The sequence below is a fragment of the Trichomonas vaginalis genome, chromosome V (assembly GCF_026262505.1).
Source record: "Trichomonas vaginalis G3 chromosome V, whole genome shotgun sequence".
Taxonomy (NCBI): Eukaryota; Parabasalia; order Trichomonadida; family Trichomonadidae; genus Trichomonas; species Trichomonas vaginalis.
In genome coordinates, this window is record NC_067207.1 from 15,259,447 (window position 1) to 15,279,857 (window position 20,411).

Below are 20,411 nucleotides of genomic sequence, written 5' to 3' on the forward strand. Positions count from 1 at the left end.
AACCTTAACATGGTTAGCAATAATTTCGAATCACTTATCAAATGCATACACCATAAAATAGAAACAAAATAATCGTTCCAAAAAATAAGCATTAACTATGTTTCAACTTGAATTAGCCACATAAGTTAAGATTTCCAAAGAGATATATAACTTTTGATATTCAATTCCGTATAACTGCGGATAAAATTGTTGGATAAAGCTTAATAATTAAAAAATGTGCATGCAATTATGAAACTAACAACTTCTATTTACTAATATATGATATTTCAAGCTAAAAAGTTGAAACATTTTCTAAGAAATAAAAAATTAAAACTTAAGATTCTTAAATAATTCATCAAAGTTCGAAAAGTGTTGACGTGAACCTTGGTTCGTCTCTTCCTCTTCCTATGCTTCGAATTCGACGTCAAGACCTAGATGATGACAAATAAATGTCGTTGCATCAAGCAGAACGCTTTGACTTCGATCTGTATTATGGCTTCCTTTGACTATTTTCAGATTTTTATCATTTGACGGGCACAAAGAGTATAAAATTTGAGAATTCATCGGATTTATGAAATTATCTTTCTCTCCGTGTATAAATGTGATCGGAATTGTTACTTGTTTAACTGCTTCTATAATATCTAATGAATCAACATCAAAATCCAATTGTTTTAGGATTTGTTCTTTTATTGATGGAAAAAGTGAGTTAAATATTGATTCTGGAATGAGTCTTTGCTTTGCTATTTGCTTTGCTAAGTCGACTAATGACGTAAAAGAAGAATCAGCAACAATTGCTTTTGGAGTTTTGTATTTAGCTGCATATAATATAGCTGTAGCTGCACCCATTGATCTTCCCCATATTGCAAACTTCGTACAGTTGAAAGTGTCGCAAATTTGCTCAATTAGTGTATTTGTATCATCGACTTCAAAGTGCCCTAGCGTAACGTAGTCGCCTTCGCTTGCCCCACATCCTATAAAATCAAAGCAGCTTACTGATATTCCAAGAGGAACAAACAGAGAAACGGCAAATCTTCCTTCAAGTTGATTTGAAGCGTTACCATGTAGATAAAATACGACAGGATTGCCACTAATTGCATCTGGAGCTTCATAAAATGATCCATACATTCTATATCCTCGTTTTGACACAACTGCAAATCCAATTCGAAGAATTTGCCCATAACCTGGAATTTTGTTAAACTGTGGTATATCGCCAAGTTGATATACTTGTCTTGGAGGACGTATTATCGCTTTCACTCCTTGTGAAACTAACATTTCGGGATATGAATTTGACAAAAGTGACAATTAGATTTTTGAAGATTTTACTTTGAAAAAATATCTTTTATGGTATACAATTTGATTAGAATTGAAGAAAAATTTTGGCGGATTTTTTCCTTTACATACAAAAATTGAGAAGAATTGACTATCATAACGGAATGAATAATAAACAGTGAAAAATTATCTCAGTAATAATTAGCAGAATTCTGAAGTTAAGTCTAAAATCTCAATATTAAACAAGCCAAAAGAAGTAATCACTGTGGATTCAGAATCATTCTAGAAAAATTCAAGGTTTCGAGATTCCATGAAATATCACTGGAGACTAATAGTAGAATTTGACATATGACTCTCAATTTTGAGATGACATGCACTAAATAGTCTAGCATAATTGCTTCTTTAATTTCCTCTAAAAATTAAATTTGAAAATCATCTATAAATATAAAGTTCATTTGATTATATTTGCAATCTATAAAATTTGACATATCTCTATGTAAAGGAGATATTCAGACTTATGCATATGTACTCCTAGTTTTGATTTCCAAGTGTCATTATTAAAAAATCTAGTGATAGTAAAAAATTAACACTTTAATATAACAAATAAAATATTAATCTCTATGACATACTAATTTGATATTCAACGATACAACCATCTTGTGTTCCAAAGGAAATAAGAGGTAAATTCTGATGAGCAGCGCAACAATTTGCTATTTCAGGCAGATTATGCATTACATTGCCTTCCAAATTCGCAACAACTCCCTGCATTCCAGAACATGCAACTGCAATGATAGGAGTAGTTTGTGAAGCAGTAAAACTGAGTATTTCCGACTGCATGTCCATTATGCAATTGCAGTTCGAACTTTCATTAAATTTGAAAATCTGTCCTTCTCTTGTTGCAGCCAAATACGCGCAATTATTGCACAAATTGGAGTGGACGCTAAGTATTGTTCCATCCAATGAGAAAGAATTGACTTTCTCTGGTTGTCTTATATCAACAATTTGCACTAAATCTTGTTGATGACAGACAACTGCCAAATTCGAATTAGTTGGTGATAAACAGATAGAATTAACTGGTGAATCACCACCAAAAGCCCATTCTCCAGCGAATCTCATTGCTTCGATATCCCACATTCTTATTACACCACCAATTCCGCGACTTGTCAACAAGTTTGGTTTGGAATTGAATGGACAAACAACCAAGTTTTGGTTACTTCTGACCAAATCAGCTCTAAAACGATCCGTATAATTATAATTCTTCGGATTCCAAATTGTCACACATCCATCTGATGTTCCTGCAATGACAATTGGTTCGTGCCAGTCAGCAATTTCAATTGAAGACAAGTTATTCACATTGATTTTCTTGTTTTTGAACAAAACATTGCCGAGTTTGTTGCAAACTAAATATTCTCGACTTTGTTTGTCATAAACAATCGATGTTGGATAAGATTCACTGAGATCAAGTCCGTTGTTAGTCTTAACAGCTGTAGTTTTTCCTATATAGTTTAAATGAGCTGGTGGTAAACATGTCATTGAATTTTGAGAGGAAGAATTCAATGGTTTATACATTTTTGATTCAATGACTTGTCTCAAAAATATTCTGTACAACAAATCCGAACAGCTATCATTATAATTGAAAATTGATGGATTGTAGCTTGACTTGATTTCGAGTGTTTCCAATGCTGAATCACTTGGTGAAACACTAGAATACGTGTACATGTCTTCATTCACTGTGTATCTGTTTAAATTCTTGTCCAAATCGAATGCAAACTCTTGTACAGATTTATTTGGATCTTCAGCAAGCAAAGATATCGAAAACAAAGCGATTTCAACGCATTTCCTTAATGTTTCCGGACTTTCTGCGATTCTATCAATGATATTCATCATAAACTCCCTGTTTGTGATCATCTTTGACATATCAATTTCTTTGTTGTTCAATGTCCATTCGCCTGCAATTTTGTTGTAACTTTCCGACATTTTCAAAGTTGCTCTCGTTGGAAGATTTTTCTTTTTTGACTCAATGAACTTCTCGAGGAATGTCACGTAAGAATATCTTACTAAAGGAGAGCAATCGAAAAGCGAAAACATCAACATCAAAAAGATTTGGCAATCAACAGAATCATCAACACCTAAAAAGCTTTCCAAAAGAGGGAACAAAGCTGCTCTTACTTCATAACTCTTGTGGAGAATATAGAAGGCAATTCTCGCATGATATCCCTTAGAAATAAAGGATCTTTTGGAAACATTCGGTGTATCATAAAATTTTTTCGCCAAAAGTAACAACCAACTTGTAAATCTTGGTTTATCATTAAGATTCAAGATTATTTGGTCTCTCACGTTTTCTATTGTCATGAATCTTTGTATGTTCGCGTTCATTGAATAGCTCAATGACGTCAACAAAACACAAATCAATGTTTTCGTATCAGAATTCAATTTTTCATTTGACATCAAATTAATTAATGTTTCAAAATCTTGTGACATTGGTAATTCGTACATAGAAGCTGGTTCTTCTTCAATTAAACAACAAACTAAATACAAAAGAGAATGAAATGATGGAGAAAATGGATCAGTATTCAAAGTAAGGTTAAAAACCGCTGAAAAATTGGCATTTCTTGACAAAACTTTTCTTCTTTCTTCATCGAAACTTGCGAATTCAGACAAAATGGTGAATGCTTCAACAGTGTACTCGGTGCCAATGGAATTAAGTATTAATGAGTAGTATTCTGGCTTGTAATGTGCAAATTTGTTGTTTCTGACAGTGTCAATCGCCATTTTGAAAATTGAAGTGATTTGTAAATCCTGAAAAGGTGACATTGATGAATAAATTACAGAATTCAGTTCAGACTTCAAGTTCTGCCACAATCTATGGCTCGAGCAGTCCTTGATCATTGGATAGCTTTGTGGATGAATTTGGTAATTTTTGAGTAAAAATTGACTCAACAAAAAACCTTCTGTAATTCTTTTTAAAAGCGGATCTTTTCTTATGAGTTTGTCGTACAATTCCTCAGGAAGAGATGCCGCAGCTATTGCATCACTAATCGCTAAAACAGTTCTCATAATTTTGTCACGTTTTTTGTCTAACAATTTTTGAATTGTTTCATCGATAGGAAAACAAGGTCCGACATGGGAATTACGGAAATTCTGGAGTATGTGGCATGTTAAAGATATTTCGACAGGTGTGAATACACAACTCGTCAAGAAATCATGAGGTAAATGTAATTCAACAGGAATCTCTTCCGAAATGTCTGTAACACAGAAAGCAAACCAGTCTGTCCAATCAATTGGCTTCCTTTGTGGTACTTGTTGCCTTGTTTGGTCTTGCTGCTTAGAATTTGCATAACTTTCCAAACTTTTTAAAACAACGGCAGCATTATTGCAGTCGAACATGAATATGGATGGACATTGAACAGCATCGAATAATAGAGATGTTGGAATTGGTTTGTTTTCATTTGGCAAATAAAATTTGTTTTCTTCAATTTTTGGATGATTATAGCCTAAGAAATGTAAAAGAATGCGCCCATCAGGAACATCACGTCTGACGTTAAATCTCTCTTGTAGTTTTTTAAAAGATAAACCAACATTTAAACTATCGCGTGTTTTTGAAATCTTTTTAATCTCACTTCGTATATAGGCTACTAATTGATTACGATAATCAACGTCTGAAAGCTCATGAATGTTTTTCCACATGATTATTTGTGGAATTAAAGGATTTGCTGTCTGACTATTTGTTTTGTCTGCATATATTCCAAATATGCATTCTATGTGTGAGGATATATTCATTTTTTGTTCAAAATTTCGACGATTTTGGTATTTAAAATCGACATCCGCATCAGTTAGTGAAGGAAGATTAGATGATTCAGTATTTTCAAAGTCTATTTCGATGAATTTCTTGGAAATATTGTTCAGATGTTGGTAATAATTAACGTTATCACAATCTTCTTCTTCAGAATATGATGAATAGGTACTGCCAACGAAGTTATCACGAGTACTATAAAATGAAATTTGTTTCTTTTCTTTTTGTAACCCTTCCATTTTAATAGTCAGTGATTGTGAGAAATTTTCAAACTCGAATAAAAATGGCAAATAAGTGTTTCATGGGTATGATCTAAAAACAATATATTGTAGAAATGCATTGAAGTAATTAAATCAAATGGAATATTTTTTTTATTACTACAGGCGTGAATCAACGATTCTCACCCATAATAAGCTTAGTAAATCCTTCCAAAATCTCAACATAATTAAGGGTCCACGGTCCGGACAAGCGAAGGTTATCGTTAATGTTCAAAATAATATAAGCCAGCAAACGTATTTCTAGGAATTATAGTGATTTATAGAAAATCCCGTGATCAAATTCCGAAGATGTATTATAACATAACTCTTTGAAGAATGAAAGAAATAGGAGTATATATAAACATTCTATGCAAAAACATCTGTGACTGTTATTTTAATAAATTGACATTTCATTTTTAATTTTTCGCAAAGCTGATGAGTTTCAGTATTAGAATTCTTGATGTATTCATTTACACCTCAAGTATAATGATTTCCTTGAAGTATCTAGTATAATTCATAGTTTTGTTTGAATATAATTGACTGAATAAAAATCTTATTGCTTTAGACATTATATCTTTTCGTATCTATGAATTTAATTAAAATTCATAAATTAAATCCGAAATTAGATCTTTGTGATCATTGATTTCGACATGTCTAACATAATATTTGTTTATTCTAATAAGTTTAAAATATAATTATATATTAAAATGCAAATGTGTCCTTTTAAAAAATTATTAATGTCCGAAAAAGACATTCATCCAAATAAATACAGTGAACCGCGAAGTATCTTTAAACACTACATTGATTCATATATTGCATTGTATCAGCTGAAAACGGAAAAAGAAGAAGAATTAAAAGACATTTACAAACAGATCAAAACAGAATTGATTGATTCGATGAAATGTCCACCCAAAAAGATTATTAAAGACATTATAGGTATAATTTATGTTAATAATCGCTATACAAAATCATATTTATTTCTTGTCAAACTCATATATGATGATTACCATGTTCAAGAGATCAGCAGTGTTGCAACTTTTCCAAGCTTCTTGTTTTATAAAGAATATGGAATTAAATTAGACAAATCTCTTGATTTCGAAAATTTTAAATCAAAAAACCTCGATATTCATACAGAAGATACAATTTACAGAGCAATTATGTATAATGACTTAGAAAGATTCATTGCGTTCACAGAACAAGATGGATTTGATAAAGATCAAAAAATTGACAGCAATTTATATTCTGGAAGATATTCATTACTTGAAGTATGCTGCTATCATGGGGCTGTTGATTGTTTCAAGTTATTAAGAACAAAATTTAACTCAGAAATAACTGAAACATGTCTCGAATTATCATTTTTAAGCGGAAATCCAGAGATCATGAGTGAATGCTTGAAATATCAAACACCATATAGAGAATGCATGAAATACGCAATTATTTCACATAACATTGATTTTGTTACATTCTTGATGAATGAATACGATATAGATATTAATTTATATATCTGTCTAGGGTATTGTAATCTTGATGCATTTTTAGTTTATTTCGATCAAACTAATGATATTAACAAATGTTTTGTTTATTCAGTAATGTTTGAAATTCCATCCCTTTGTGAATTTTTCCTTTCACATGGTGTAAATATCAATGAAAAAGATAATTATGGAAAAACCGCTCTTCATTATGCAGCAGAAAATAATGGAAAAGAAACAGCTGAGCTTCTTATTTTACATGGTATTAATATCAATGAAAAAGATAATTATGGAAAAACCGCTCTTCATTATGCAGCAAAAAATAATAGAAAAGAAACAGCCGAACTTCTTATTTTACATGGTATTAATATCAATGAAAAAGGTAATTATGGAGAAACCGCTCTTCATTATGCAGCAAAAAATAATAGAAAAGAAACAGCCGAACTTCTTATTTTACATGGTATTAATATCAATGAAAAAGGTATTGATGGAAAAACCGCTCTTCATTATGCAGCAGAATATAATAGAAAAGAAACAGCTGAGCTTCTTATTTTACATGGTATTAATATCAATGAAAAAGGTAATTATGGAAAAACCGCTCTTCATTATGCAGCAGAAAATAATGGAAAAGAAACAGCTGAGCTTCTTATTTTACATGGTATTAATATCAATGAAAAAGGTAATTATGGAAAAACCGCTCTTCATTATGCAGCAAAAAATAATAGAAAAGAAACAGCCGAACTTCTTATTTTACATGGTATTAATATCAATGAAAAAGGTATTGATGGAAAAACCGCTCTTCATTATGCAGCAGAATATAATAGAAAAGAAACAGCTGAGCTTCTTATTTTACATGGTATTAATATCAATGAAAAAGATAATTATGGAAAAACCGCTCTTCATTATGCAGCAGAATATAATAGAAAAGAAACAGCTGAGCTTCTTATTTTACATGGTATTAATATCAATGAAAAAGATAATTATGGAAAAACCGCTCTTCATTATGCAGCAGAAAATAATGGAAAAGAAACAGCTGAGCTTCTTATTTTACATGGTATTAATATCAATGAAAAAGGTATTGATGGAAAAACCGCTCTTCATTATGCAGCAGAATATAATAGAAAAGAAACAGCTGAGCTTCTTATTTTACATGGTATTAATATCAATGAAAAAGATAATTATGGAAAAACCGCACTTCATTATGCAGCAGAAAATAATGGAAAAGAAACAGCTGAGCTTCTTATTTTACATGGTATTAATATCAATGAAAAAGGTAATTATGGAGAAACTGAGTATATAAGAATTTCCGAAAAAGTGACACCCAAAAAGGTGACACTTTCAATAGGGGGTAACATTTAAAAGTGACAATTTAAAATTCACAATAAATAAAAATAATAAATTTTTTAGTCTATTAAATTATTCTTTTCTTTGAAATGTTCCATATTAAGTTCTGTCAAAATGTAAGCTATTCAATTCTATCGTCGGGGGAAGTATCACAAATCTATTAATTTTTTTGTAAAAGTATACAAAAACATATGGTGTTCAATTAGTTTATAATAATATAAATATTAAGATTATCCAAAATAAGAAAAACTAGGTTTTGAGAACACTTTTGAGATGATAATCAAAATATTTTGATTGAAAAATAATATATTATTTATCAGATATAGAATGGATTTTTTCAAATTTAAAAATTCTGAAAAATAAACAGTTTTGTAAAGTAAAAAAAATGAACGAAAACTCGAGACCTCGTATTCCAAATGAATGGGTAAGATATATGTATGAAAAACTTGAAAGTGGTGAGTAAGGATGTCAATTTGGAAGAAAAGTGAGAAAATTTTGATTGTGAACTCATCTCTAATATTTTGGCTCCTTAATATATTTGAATAATGATCTTTGAGAAGAGTTCTCAAAAGTATTCACAAAAGCTATTTTTCCTTGAAATTTAAAAATCCTGTTTATTATATATTACCGAATTCTATGAGCATTTCAATTTTTGAAAAAAACATATTTTTTTCCAAATATATTTATTATCATATTTCTAATAATATTTCCTAAAGCGTCACTTTTTACTTCCTCGATGATTATTTCCCTCTCAAAAAATTCAATAGCTTACATTTTGACAGAACTTAATATGTAACAGAAATCCTCCAAAAATTCTTCGAAATGTTCTAAAATATAATCTGGAGAATTATAACAAAATTCATTAATTTCTAACATATACGTATCTAACAATTCATTTGGAATTTCAAACGATCTTAAATATGTAATTGAATTTTGTATCTTCTCATTTATTTGAGAAAGTTTTTCTTCAGCATTTTCCAATAAAAATCTTAATGGATTCAAATTGGCTTTTTGATTCTGAACAAAATTTAATACTTGGTATAAACGTGATTGAACTTCTCTTTTCAATTTTGTTTTATAATCTGTCAATCGAGGCTCGCGAATTCTAATTGAAGGAATAAAACCTGTTTGAAGTAAATCGTTTTTAATACGATAAAAGTAATTGGGTGCAACTTCTTCTAAAAGATTTTTGACAAAAACATCAATTCTTTGATTTTTAACGCAGCCAAAATCGTGATATTTTATCTTTTTAAATAAAGATTCAGAAACGTTATTCACAACGGTTAATTCATTTGGTCTGGCAGCGGCTATCCACTGTTGTTTATGAATGTCCCACTGACGTGTAAAGTATTGATTAAATTCCAATTGATCTTGAATTTTATCAATAATGTGCTTTTTATACATTTTTGCAGCATCTTCTTCTGTGCAATCACGATAATAACATAAAATGTTCATAAATTTTTCGACTTCTGATCTAATCTCTTCATCATTTATCTTTGAGAGATTCTTTTTAAGTGCGCGTATTACATGTAGCGCGCACCAAAAGATATTGCACTCCGGAAATGAATTCCTAATCCCGTTGAAAATGTTTAGTGCACAGTCAGACATGATAAATTCAGGTTCTGTGTGAGTTGTTTCAAAATATTTACTTAAGCAAAAAGAAATATTTTCACTATTATCTGGATATATTATATAGGGTGTCCAAAGGTGCGTTTAGCACAGCGCTCTATATGAGACTATTAAAGGAGATATATGCTGATTATAAATATATAATAAAAAATATGAATATATGTATATGATGAGTATGTTGTATTTTGGCGCCATGCCGGGATATAAAATGAATTTTGAGACAAGAGGCGGTTTCGCGGGAAATTTTGGCGGGATTTTTTTCATTTTTTTAATGAATCATAAAGAAAACATCCTCGCTCTTGCAAAAAAATGCAAAGACTGTAAAAAAATCTACGAGACATTGGTAAAATGCTTCGGTATGGATGCTCCTAGCTATTCCACTGTAACATATCATGTTAGGATGTATCACTTCATGAACAAAAAGGCGCCCATCATAAAAATTGACAAAAAATCGCCGGATCAAAGAAAAATCAAAGCAATTCTTCAAGCGCTAGATGAAGACCCAAGAGCATCACTCAGAAGGATAGAGGAGATGACAAAGATACCACGTACAACAGTCAGTTATTATCTGCACAATTATTTGAACTACAAACTAGCGTATACACGTTGGGTTCCGCACAACCTTAATTCAGTTCAAAAAAATCTAGAGTCCAATCTTCGAAAGAGCTCCTCTCTATATTGCGTGCGTATCAATCCAAGAAGTTTCGCTTTTTAGCAACAGGGGACGAGTCTTGGTTTCAATATGCAACAGAAGCCAAAATCATGTGGATCCCGAAGGATGAAAATCCGCAAACATTCCCGAAGAAAAAAATTGACACACCAATGTTGATGTTGTCGGTTTTTTGGGGCGTGAATGGCATCATCGCAATTGATATTCTTCAAAAACCTAATACGATGAATGCTCAGTATCTAATTGACAATGTTCTTACTCAAATTATCAATTCTGATGAGTTTGAGAAATCCAAACAACAAAAACAAAAGTTTGCAATTCATTTTGATAATTCAAGAGTTCACAAAAGTCATAAGGTAATGAATTACTTGGTGGAAAACAATGTCAAAGTTGTTCCAAACCCAATTTATTCACCTGATATTGCACCCTCTGACTTTTATTTATTCGGCACGCTAAAAAAGAGAGCTGAAGGACGCGAATTCGCGAGTCCAGATGATCTTGAAAATTTTGTAAGAGAGCAATTTGAGCAATTTTCTCATGATGATTTAAAGCGTGTCTTTCAAGCCTGGATCGATCGCTGCGAACGCGTGATTGAATCCAATGGTGATTATATTTAAATAAACTTTATATATATGTAACTTGTTTATTTCTATTCGCAGTATTCAGGTTTGTGCTAAACACACCTTTGGACACCCTATAAAATAGCACAAAGGGATAGAATGAGTATTAGCAAATTTGGTAGCTAATACATAAAAAGGAAATCCATGAATAATTAATTTAAACGTAGAGTCTAAGTGATAAATTGGTGGTTTTTCATGAATTTGAGAGATCATATCATTATCAGAGTAAATAAAAACCAATTTGTCTGGAAAATCAGTATCTTCACCTTGAATGTCAAAATAAATAAGGTCATCATGTTGATCTTCCCATTGATTAACATAGTTTTGTAAAGATTGAAATTGATTTAAAGATATGTCTGGTAAAGATTTCATAAGATCTTTTTGTTGTAAATAATATTTCAATTGATTGATTGCAGTTTGTTTCATAGTCATGTGAATACAAGTATGATCTTTAGGTATTTCAAGCGTTTTGTTGACTTCTTGTGTTGCATTAAGTGGACTTCCGTGATTCATGAGAAATTTTTTAATCCAAGCACGGTAAGTACCACTTGTAGGTGTATTTTTATGTTGTGGTGGTGGTCCTGAGTGAATATGAGTTAAGTTTGCAGATTTAAAAATGTAATTGTAGTTAGTATGGTTATGTTGGGTATGGTGGCACTGCGTTCCACCTTACCCAACTTAACCTTAAATATTTACAAAACCATCTGACTTCACTAATGACTTCACTAATGACTTCACTAATGACTTCACTAATGACTTCACTAACGAACTCACTAACGAACTCACTAATGAAAAAATAAACGTTCTCATAAATTTTCCTCAATATCTTCATCATCAGTGTTAACCCTATTGTAGTCATACTTGAAGCCATAAACTTTCTCTAACTTCTTAACGTACAATTTACATAACTTACCTTCGTCATCGTATGGTTTAATGATATAACTATTTCTATCTTTATACACAGTCAATGAAAAGTCAACTGGTCTCGGATGTATTTGAAAGAACATGTTTAGGAGGAAGAATAAATGTTTAAATGTATGTTTGTTATACTGTGGAATTCGAATGAGTTGCTTTTGTTCTGTCATTTATATAAAAATAAAATAAAAAATAATTTTAAAAAATAAACTTAAAATAAATGATATCACTACCTTCACACGTATGAAAACATAGCACAAAAATAAATTTAGGTGAAGTGGTGAAATCTCACCTCTTTTTTCACCCGGTTTTTCACCCACACTAACGTTTTCACTAACGAACTCACTAATGAAAAAATAAACGTTGTCAGAGGTGAAATCTCACCTCTTTTTTCACCCGGTTTTTCACCCACTTGAATTCATTACTTTATAACTCTCTTCCTTTATCCAACTCTTCTAACTTCTTCTTAAGTTTAGCAATGTTGTCCTCATGAAGTTTAATTTTTCTCAAAATTCCTTCTTTATCTAATGGTTGCTTTATCTTTCTAAACTGAACTCTACCATCCTTCATAGTATGAATGTAAAAACCTTCTGGAATAGTTCCTGATTTAAGGTATTCTACCAAAAACTTTTGTTTCATTGCTTCAGTGACTTTATTTGTCATTTCAATCAAATAAAAATTTTAATATTAAATAAAAATAACGTTATTTTTTCAGTAAGGAAACGCAGGAGTTTTACGATTTATTTGTGGTGTAGGTTCTGGTTTAAATGTTGGAGTCGGTTTTGGAGTTGACTTTTGAACAGGAGTTTGTACTTTCATAGGTTCAGGAGTCATTGAAGGTGTTGTTTGTGAAGGCGTTGGTTTTGACGTTGGTTTTGGCGAAGGTGTCGGAGTTTGTTTAACTTCAGCTACTTCAGTATTATTTATAACATTTGCTTTGTTTCTTTTCAACATCATTACTGCTCCTGCTGTAGCTAGCAAACCTAGTGGGAGACCATATTTTATATAAGGACTTGACCAAATGCTATTTTTGACAGGAGCTGGCGGAACACCTAACCTTGGCGAGACTGCTCTTTGCCATTGTGCAGCTCGTAAGAAATATTCAATAGGTGCTCCATAATCGTTTGGTAAAGTTTGTTTCACAGATGGTGAAGGTTCACGAGAGCTTGATGAAGAACTCATTTACAAGCTTTAAAAATAAACGTTCATCCTTTATTCCTCACTGTCGTCTGTGGCTAAGTTATAGTCGTCAAGTCTTATTATGGGGATGCCATTAGCACGCACCTGAATGGCAAAGCAACAATCCCTCATAAATCCAATAAGTGGCTTTGGTACGTTTTCAGTTGCTAGTTCAATAGGTCCTTTAACAGACAATTTGTATGTTATTGGAGCAGTAGATGTTTGACCTTGCTGGAAGCAAAAGTCCACTTCAGTTGGAAAACCACATAAGAAATGTGTGTTGTCATAGCTATCCATTTATGTTCCACACTACCATCATCCACCAATGACCTCATAACATCTTCATTAAATCCTATCATATCATTGTTTGTATTGCAAGCGTTCGCAACCATTTCATAAAATACAGGTCCATATGATTTTTCAGGTTCTGCAGGCATATTTCCATAAGCTCCCATGGAAAGCTGAAGATATTTAAACTTAGGGTTCTCAAAATTAACATAATAGTTGTCTTTCTTTCTAAATAGTGCCCAAATACTTTTAACATTAATAGGCGTATAAGCTGCTGTAAATGTTGCACTTGAACTATCTGTATTCTTTGAGAATGAACCGTCCATAGGAATCCAATCCATAACTTTAACAGGAAAACATAAAGCCTCGTTTGTATAATGTTCTACAAGTTCTGTATAAATGTTAGGGTCTAAAGAGAATGACTTTGGATGAATGAAACATTCATTAAAATCCATCTTTGTTCGAAATAGTTGCTGGGTTACAGTTGTAATAGTAACTGTTCCACTAGCTTCTATTGCCTTCGTTATCATAGTGAATGGTTCATTCCATGGAACAAATTTATTTGTCGGTGGATTTGAATCTGAAGCAAATGCAACTTTAAGAGTTGGATTGAAAGCAATGATATCATTTACAGATATAGATGTGCATTGTAAGGCGTCGCTACTGAACTTTACTTTAAGCTGAATGTTACCAGCAAATGCAGGAATAAATCTTATAGCTTCTAATGGTAAAAACTTTCTAACAGGAATTCTTAAACGAAGCTTAAAATCAAATGATTTTCCTGCTGTAATTGGACCACTAACAATTTGTCCTGTTCTGCATGTTCCCGAATGACTCCATACATCTTCATGTCGAGTCTTTGAGAAAACATCTACTTTCTTTATTTGTTCGGTAGTTTGTGAGTTTGAAGTTATATATGCTTCTTCTCTTGCGTTGTCTTGAGAATATACGATACGACCATTTGCAAGGATTTGATATCCAGCAACTGCATAGAAAGCGTCATCGAAACCAATCCAAAATCCTGGTGGGTTTGTTTTATTGGAACCTGAAACAATTTCTTTATCTACAATAAATTGACCTTCCATTTTATACGTAATGAATGTATTGTAAAGGTCCAACATATTTTCACCAGGAGGTGAGAGATTAAATGTTACCCATGTGTTATCTTTAGCAGTTCCAGGTTGTGATGGAATCTTTGCGTCAGAATATTTTCTATTAGTGTCACCAATTTGAACTGCATTGTCTATGATATCGAAATATGAGCGAATCTGATGAATATGCTCTGCTGGAGTAAATTCGTTTAGCTGTTCGTTCTGCATGTATTTACTTCAGATAAAAATATCTATTTACTTCATTATTCTCACTCTTCTTCTTGGAATTCGTGGTGGAAGTTGTTTCTTGACATTTTTAATGAACTGTACATTCTCTTTTGTCTCAACTTCTTTCACTAGTGGGTCAGGGTTCTTTGACTCGGTTTGCTTTTCAATGAAATTCACGAACTTTGCAATAAGCTCTTGGTTCGTTATTGAAAGTACATCTGGCTTCTTTTCTTCTTGTTCTTTTGGTGGTTCAGTTTGAACAGAAGGTTTTATATGGGCTTCGTGGTCTTCACCCTTGCCATGCACCTTAATGTTGTCGCTCTCTGCATTCGCTAATGGAACCTTTCTTTTTCTTACGTATATTTTACCATCTTTACTCTGACTTACATAATAGAAAGGATGTTGTATTCCTCTTGCGTCATTTAATATAATAGACTCTCGCTCTGATTTTGACAAGCTCATTTTACATCGGTTAAAGTTTTAATTTTGTTTTTATCTGCAATCAAATGACTCAGACAAGCCCGGACAAGACCCAAGGGTTATAGATGTTGAAGCATTGAAGAAAGAAATTCGTGAGCAAATTTTATCCGAACTGAAGGAACAAAAACAAGAACAAAAGCCAGAGAGACCAAAGAGAAAGTTAAGTGAAAAAACAACTTGCTGCATTAGCTGCTGGAAGACAAAAGAACCAAGACTACTGGCGAAAAAAGCTAGAGAAGAAGCTGAAGCAAAAGCTAAAGAAGCTGAAGTGAAGAAAGAGTAAATGGTTTATTTTTATTGGAACTAAATGTATAGACAAATACCTTTATCTGTTGCGTTCAGTAGTGAAAACCCTGACGTCAAAATAAAGGGGAACAGAGTAACGTTTAAGTTTCCAACAGACTGGATTGTGAACATAAATGAAGAGAAGTACATTGGCATAACATCTATGTATATAACAGTGCATTTAGGAAAGTTGACTTTATACTTCAAGTCGAGATAGAAAATGACGAACAGTCTTTAAGCGCCCAAAATTCACATATACAAATACTTTAAAGACGATACAACATTGTTGCAATGTATGATTTCATTTAATGAGATGTTCGAGAAAAAGTTCAACATTGAAGTACAAACTTTACAGCCTTTACGTGAGTTTCTTGCACAACTGAAAGAAGAAGGTAGTCAGCCACAACTTATAGACTTTCATTATGAATTTAATGAAAATGAAGATGGAACACATGACTGTCAATTCATTGTATTCTCACCATTCAATGAAGTCGCTAAAGAGAAAGAAAATCCATTACGTATAAGATTTCAAATCTCCGAACCAAGTGATGATTTTAAGAATGTTTTCAATTATGATGCAATGCTTCGAGGAAAAATGAATTTTCAAAGATTGTAACACCTGGCATTTGGGATAGAAAGCAAGCTATATTATATTCAAACTTAAGTAAGGGAGTTGAAAATGAGTTCATTGGTCATACAAGAACTTCACCACTTCCTAACCCTAAATACTATAAATTAACTGCTTCAATCGTGAGTTTTGGATAGACATGTTCTCCACTCATGACCATAACTGCCCAGTGTTCTTACCTCCAGACCATAAGGACTGTCTCTATATTGAAGCACAACTCTTAAACTCTACCATCGCAGTATTGTAAAATCTACGCTAGCTTTATTTTTATCACGAATGACCTCATTGCTGACAAAAATAAATGACCTCATTGCTGACCTCATTGCTGACCTCATTGCTGACCTCATTCATGACCTCATTCATGACCTCATTGCTGACAAAAATAAATGACCTCATTGCTGACAAAAATAAATGACCTCAGAACTTCAACTTACGAATAAAGCTTGTTTTAGTCGTTATTGAGAAGTTAAACTTCTCTTCAAAGCAAGGTTGACATGACTTACATAAGTCAAATCCAATCTCTTGACCATCATGAAGTGCTTTATATAACTGCATGACACTGAACTCAGAGTCTTTGTCAAATTTTCCTTGCGGAACCATTAAACCTTTATCTTCATCATAGAAACACTGAACAGAGTCAGGAAACATTTCATTAGCGGTTAAAGCAATAACATCTTGCTTCACGCCTTTCATTCTGCAGTGAAATGCAACTTCATTTAAATCGTTAGTGAGTAAGTCTATGTAGGTCTTCTTTCCACAAAATATTGACTTGTATGCTAAACTTTGTTTTCCAGGTGTTATTTCTGCGAAGTCAGAATGAAATTGACCTAATGTTTTACCAATAAGTTCTCTACCGTATCTCTTCTTAAATTCATGAGCTAAACGTGGTATGTCTTCATTGTAAATGTGCATCGAATCTGTATCCTGATAAAATGCTTTTAATCCTAAGTCTTCAATCGTGCAAAACACTTCACACATTATTCTCTTCGACATAGATAGAATATTAACACCAAGTGGACAGAAGTTAAAGTGTCTGCAAATGCTTTTCGTTAGCTTGAAAATAGTTTTATCTGAACCATCCAAACCTTCGAACTTCACTATATGGTTGTAGTTTCTGATGGCATATCTTATAGCATCTTTGTCATTTACTATGGTTATTTTTGACTCAATAGGAGATAGAATAGTTTTGCCATAAATACTGTTCAGAATGAGTTTTATAATTTCTTGCAAAGGATTTCCTTCTTTCTTATACTTTAACCTTAACTCAAACAACTTCTTTACTTCATCTCTTATTCTAATATCTCTGTTTCCATCGTAATAGTATCCTTGCAACACTTCACATTTGACACCTTGATATTTTATGAGGTCTTGTAATGTTATATGGTCAAATACATTAAACAGCAAGTGTTTGAACTTCTGGAACGTTAAGTTCTGGATTTAGTTCAGGTCACAAACTATTAAAGGAAAGTGTCTATGTATTCCAATCTCTGTTATCTTAATGAGAACAAAGAAGCCAGACATAAACTTTTCACCAATGGGTTCCTTTTGGTCGTCATCGAATAAATGTCTCATGAGATACTCTGTGCTTAACATTTCTTTCTTCATAACCTTTGGAATACCTTCTAAAGTATAAAGTCTTGCTATAGCTGATGGATATAATGAAACAGCGTCGAAGTCAGCAATGAGTTTCTTTTCGCTCTTTTGTTTCATGTTATCTGACAACATACATCTTCCACCTTGAATACAGCGCGAAATAAATTCTCTTGGTTTATTTGAGAGGTCATAAAGATTTCCATTCGGGAAGTATACTCTGTTCTCAAACAATTTGTTAGCAATTGAACAAATGCTAACGTAGTCATAAACGTTTAAATCAAACTCTTTCAATAAGTCATTGCGGAACTTTACAAAACCTTCTCTTAAAATTCTTACATCTTGTTTGCAGTAAAACGTGCTATATTTTTCTAAATCGAAATGGTTTTCATCTATTCTGCAACCTTTGATGGAATCTATGTTTTTCATAAATGTATCTGCATCCTGGATAAACTTACATGCTTCAGAAATGACACCAGTTCTGTTGTCATTTGCTAACAAACCACTGCTGTAGTAGTTGTATGGAAATACTTCTTTCGGTCCTGTTTGTAAGTTAAACATAGCAGGAAATAGTTTAAGCTTCTTATTTATAACACTGTAAGAGTCTTTTATAATAATTGCCCGTCCTTTATATAAACCAGTTATTTGCATTGTTCGTGAACCTTTAATGATGGGAGTTCCTTTCACTTCTGTCATGTGTCTTAAGATGAAGTTTATATCATAGCTGAGGTTATGGAAATATATTAAACTCTTGTCAGGAAGTCGCTCCAAAAATTCTGTTGCACAGTTTTGACCCCATATGCTTTGACTCACTGAACCATCTTCACTGTCATAACAAATGTGAAAGGCTTTATGAAAGCCGTCAGTGCTACACTCAAAGTCAGCAAAGAAAACGTGCTCAGGAATGAACTTGCACTTATTTTTATTTACTTCTTTTGACTCGGCTTTCTTCTTCAGTTGTACACAATACTTTGGAGCATATGACAAATCTTTAAATGGTGCAAGGTTCTGTTTATATAAGTCAGTCGTATATGTGAAAAGTTCTCCATAAGAAATAGGCTCGAAATATTTGCACTCCCACAATGTTTTCATAACATCCCATAGCGGTGTAGTTCTATCCATGCGAACTACATATTTATCTTCTCTCTTTGTATAAATCTTCATCTGTTTCTCAATGTTCATTCCACCACACTCCTTCAAGATTTCTATATAGTTGCGAATGAAATATGTTGTCATTGGTAATCTTTCATTTAGCATGTAGTGGTCTTCAACAAGAAGTAAGTCAATAGTTCGAACAGTTTTACATTCTTTTGGTATGTATCTCTTTATTTCATTATGTCTTGAGTCATTGAAGTAACCAATGGTAACATTAAATGCTATACCTGTTGCGTCAGAAATTTCTTGTACTTTACTTTGAGGAAAGTCTCTAACACGAATGACTTCTCTCATGTGGTCAATAGTTTCTTCATTTACTCCAGCCTGAATGCAAGCATAAACGAAACAATTGTCTTCTGTCATAAGTGCTGCAGTTCTTTTGTTCAGTTCATTGAAGATTTGGTAGCGTTCAAGATTTATAGGTAATGTGCAAAGATACTTCCAGAACTGACCGCTTCTCTTCTTATAAAACTTCTTTTCACCATTATCTTTCCAAAAGCTTTCTATAAGTGCTGGGTTTCCTGTTTGCTTAAGAGCTTCCAAAATGGCTTTCTGGTCATTTGTCAGCGTGCTTTCATCTCTATATGGTCTCTTTTTTGGTTTGCCTTTCTTTACATCTGACATCGTTAAGCCTTCATATTCTGTTAAATCATACATCTTTATTTCAGTAAGATTCTTTATGTTTGTCAAGAAGAAGTCATAGTGCATTTCAACAATACCTGCAGCATTTGCTTCTATCTCTGATATAAAGTTCTCCTTCAAGAGCTGATGTAGTAATGTTCCAATATTATTGAGGTTTAACGTAGAACATTCATACTTTCCACCAAGTTTATAACATACCATCCATCTTTGTTGGGAGTTTATTTTAATTTTCTCTAAGAGTCTCATGAAAACCTTACCGAAATGTTTGTGTAAATAGTCTCTGTTTGGTTCATCTAAAGCTTCGATGTTAAAGTCAATGAGTCTATTGCCTGACTTCACATTTCTCTTCCTATTCTCTTCATCTTTCTTTAACCATCTCTCACCTTCTTTTGGTTTGTCGTCAATGGAACGAATGACATCGTTAGCTTTGCGAACTTGTTCTATAGCACTTTTAAACATCTCTCTTCTCTGTTGTTTCAGTGTGTCGTCTCTCTTTCGTGTTTCTCCAACGTTTGCATTTGTTATGTCAAACATCTCTTGACGAACATCATGCGAAAGAGCTTTACGAGTATGACCAACGTTTGCATTTGTTATGTCAAACATTTCTCTTCTTACTTCATGAGGTACTGAACGTCTATGATATAAGTCAATAGCAACGTCATTTAAAGGAAAAGTTCTTGCATTTATGAACTCATGAATTCTATCATAAGTTATTTCACCATTGTAGTCTTTAATGAAGTCAGCGAGTGCTTTTTTGTTTGTCGCGTAATGTTTTGCAACATCTATGTTAGCTTCTGTAAGAAGTTGTTTTATTTCCGAGTGTTCTAACTTAGACAACTTCCGATACATCTTTAGTAGGAAATAAAAAATATTTTTTGAAAAAATTAGATTAGATTTTTT

At 32.5% G+C, this 20,411-nt stretch overlaps 7 protein-coding genes and 4 pseudogenes across 11 annotated transcripts, besides 13 other annotated features; 2 read left to right on the top strand and 9 right to left on the bottom strand.

Moving 5' to 3' along the window:
- Positions 1–191: 191 nt before the first annotated feature.
- Positions 192–1,256, bottom strand: TVAGG3_0340310 (palmitoyl-(protein) hydrolase protein; the record flags this gene model as incomplete). Its single annotated transcript, XM_001301607.1, has 1 exon — positions 385–1,251. One exon carries the CDS (start codon positions 1,249–1,251, stop codon positions 385–387), a length of 867 nt encoding a protein of 288 aa, XP_001301608.1.
- Positions 1,257–1,866: 610 nt separating this feature from the next.
- On the bottom strand, positions 1,867–5,324 carry TVAGG3_0340320 (TOR signaling; the record flags this gene model as incomplete). Its single annotated transcript, XM_001301606.1, has 1 exon — positions 1,867–5,280. One exon carries the CDS (start codon positions 5,278–5,280, stop codon positions 1,867–1,869), a length of 3,414 nt encoding a protein of 1,137 aa, XP_001301607.1.
- A 2,733-nt stretch (positions 5,325–8,057) lies between these two features.
- Positions 8,058–8,087: a terminal%2Cinverted (terminal inverted repeat of MuDR-2_TvMULE3 transposon ID:TVAGG3_0340330).
- Positions 8,058–8,229: a mobile genetic element.
- Positions 8,202–8,242: a mobile genetic element.
- Positions 8,202–8,242: a terminal%2Cinverted (terminal inverted repeat of ISTv3 transposon ID:TVAGG3_0340340).
- A 626-nt stretch (positions 8,243–8,868) lies between these two features.
- Positions 8,869–8,909: a mobile genetic element.
- Positions 8,869–8,909: a terminal%2Cinverted (terminal inverted repeat of ISTv3 transposon ID:TVAGG3_0340350).
- Positions 8,910–9,804: a mobile genetic element.
- Positions 9,805–9,832: a terminal%2Cinverted (terminal inverted repeat of Mariner transposon ID:TVAGG3_0340370).
- Positions 9,805–11,107: a mobile genetic element.
- TVAGG3_0340380 lies at positions 9,901–11,027 on the top strand (annotated as a pseudogene). Its single transcript has one exon. A coding segment is annotated over exon 1 (1,127 nt).
- Positions 11,081–11,105: a terminal%2Cinverted (terminal inverted repeat of Mariner transposon ID:TVAGG3_0340370).
- Positions 11,106–11,656: a mobile genetic element.
- Positions 11,657–11,705: 49 nt separating this feature from the next.
- Positions 11,706–12,255: a terminal%2Cinverted (terminal inverted repeat of Maverick transposon ID:TVAGG3_0340400).
- Positions 11,706–20,411: part of a mobile genetic element that runs on past the window's edge.
- TVAGG3_0340410 (uncharacterized protein) lies at positions 12,372–12,608 on the bottom strand (the record flags this gene model as incomplete). Its single annotated transcript, XM_001301603.1, has 1 exon — positions 12,372–12,608. The coding sequence occupies one exon, from the start codon at positions 12,606–12,608 to the stop codon at positions 12,372–12,374; it is 237 nt and encodes a 78-aa protein (XP_001301604.1).
- On the bottom strand, positions 12,657–13,127 carry TVAGG3_0340420 (repellent protein 1 family; the record flags this gene model as incomplete). The annotated part of the gene is made up of 1 exon (XM_001301602.1): positions 12,657–13,127. One exon carries the CDS (start codon positions 13,125–13,127, stop codon positions 12,657–12,659), a length of 471 nt encoding a protein of 156 aa, XP_001301603.1.
- TVAGG3_0340430 lies at positions 13,158–13,942 on the bottom strand (annotated as a pseudogene). The gene has a single exon. A coding segment is annotated over exon 1 (785 nt).
- Positions 14,759–15,193, bottom strand: TVAGG3_0340440 (uncharacterized protein; the record flags this gene model as incomplete). Its single annotated transcript, XM_051230727.1, has 1 exon — positions 14,759–15,193. One exon carries the CDS (start codon positions 15,191–15,193, stop codon positions 14,759–14,761), a length of 435 nt encoding a protein of 144 aa, XP_051100457.1.
- On the top strand, positions 15,319–15,491 carry TVAGG3_0340450 (annotated as a pseudogene). Its single transcript has one exon. A coding segment is annotated over exon 1 (173 nt).
- TVAGG3_0340460 (organellar and viral DNA polymerase type B) lies at positions 16,542–17,117 on the bottom strand (the record flags this gene model as incomplete). Its single annotated transcript, XM_001304665.2, has 1 exon — positions 16,542–17,117. One exon carries the CDS (start codon positions 17,115–17,117, stop codon positions 16,542–16,544), a length of 576 nt encoding a protein of 191 aa, XP_001304666.2.
- On the bottom strand, positions 17,548–18,410 carry TVAGG3_0340470 (annotated as a pseudogene). Its single transcript has one exon. A coding segment is annotated over exon 1 (863 nt).
- Positions 19,263–20,360, bottom strand: TVAGG3_0340480 (organellar and viral DNA polymerase type B; the record flags this gene model as incomplete). The annotated part of the gene is made up of 1 exon (XM_051230728.1): positions 19,263–20,360. A coding segment is annotated over one exon (1,098 nt), but the record flags the coding sequence as incomplete, so codon positions are not given.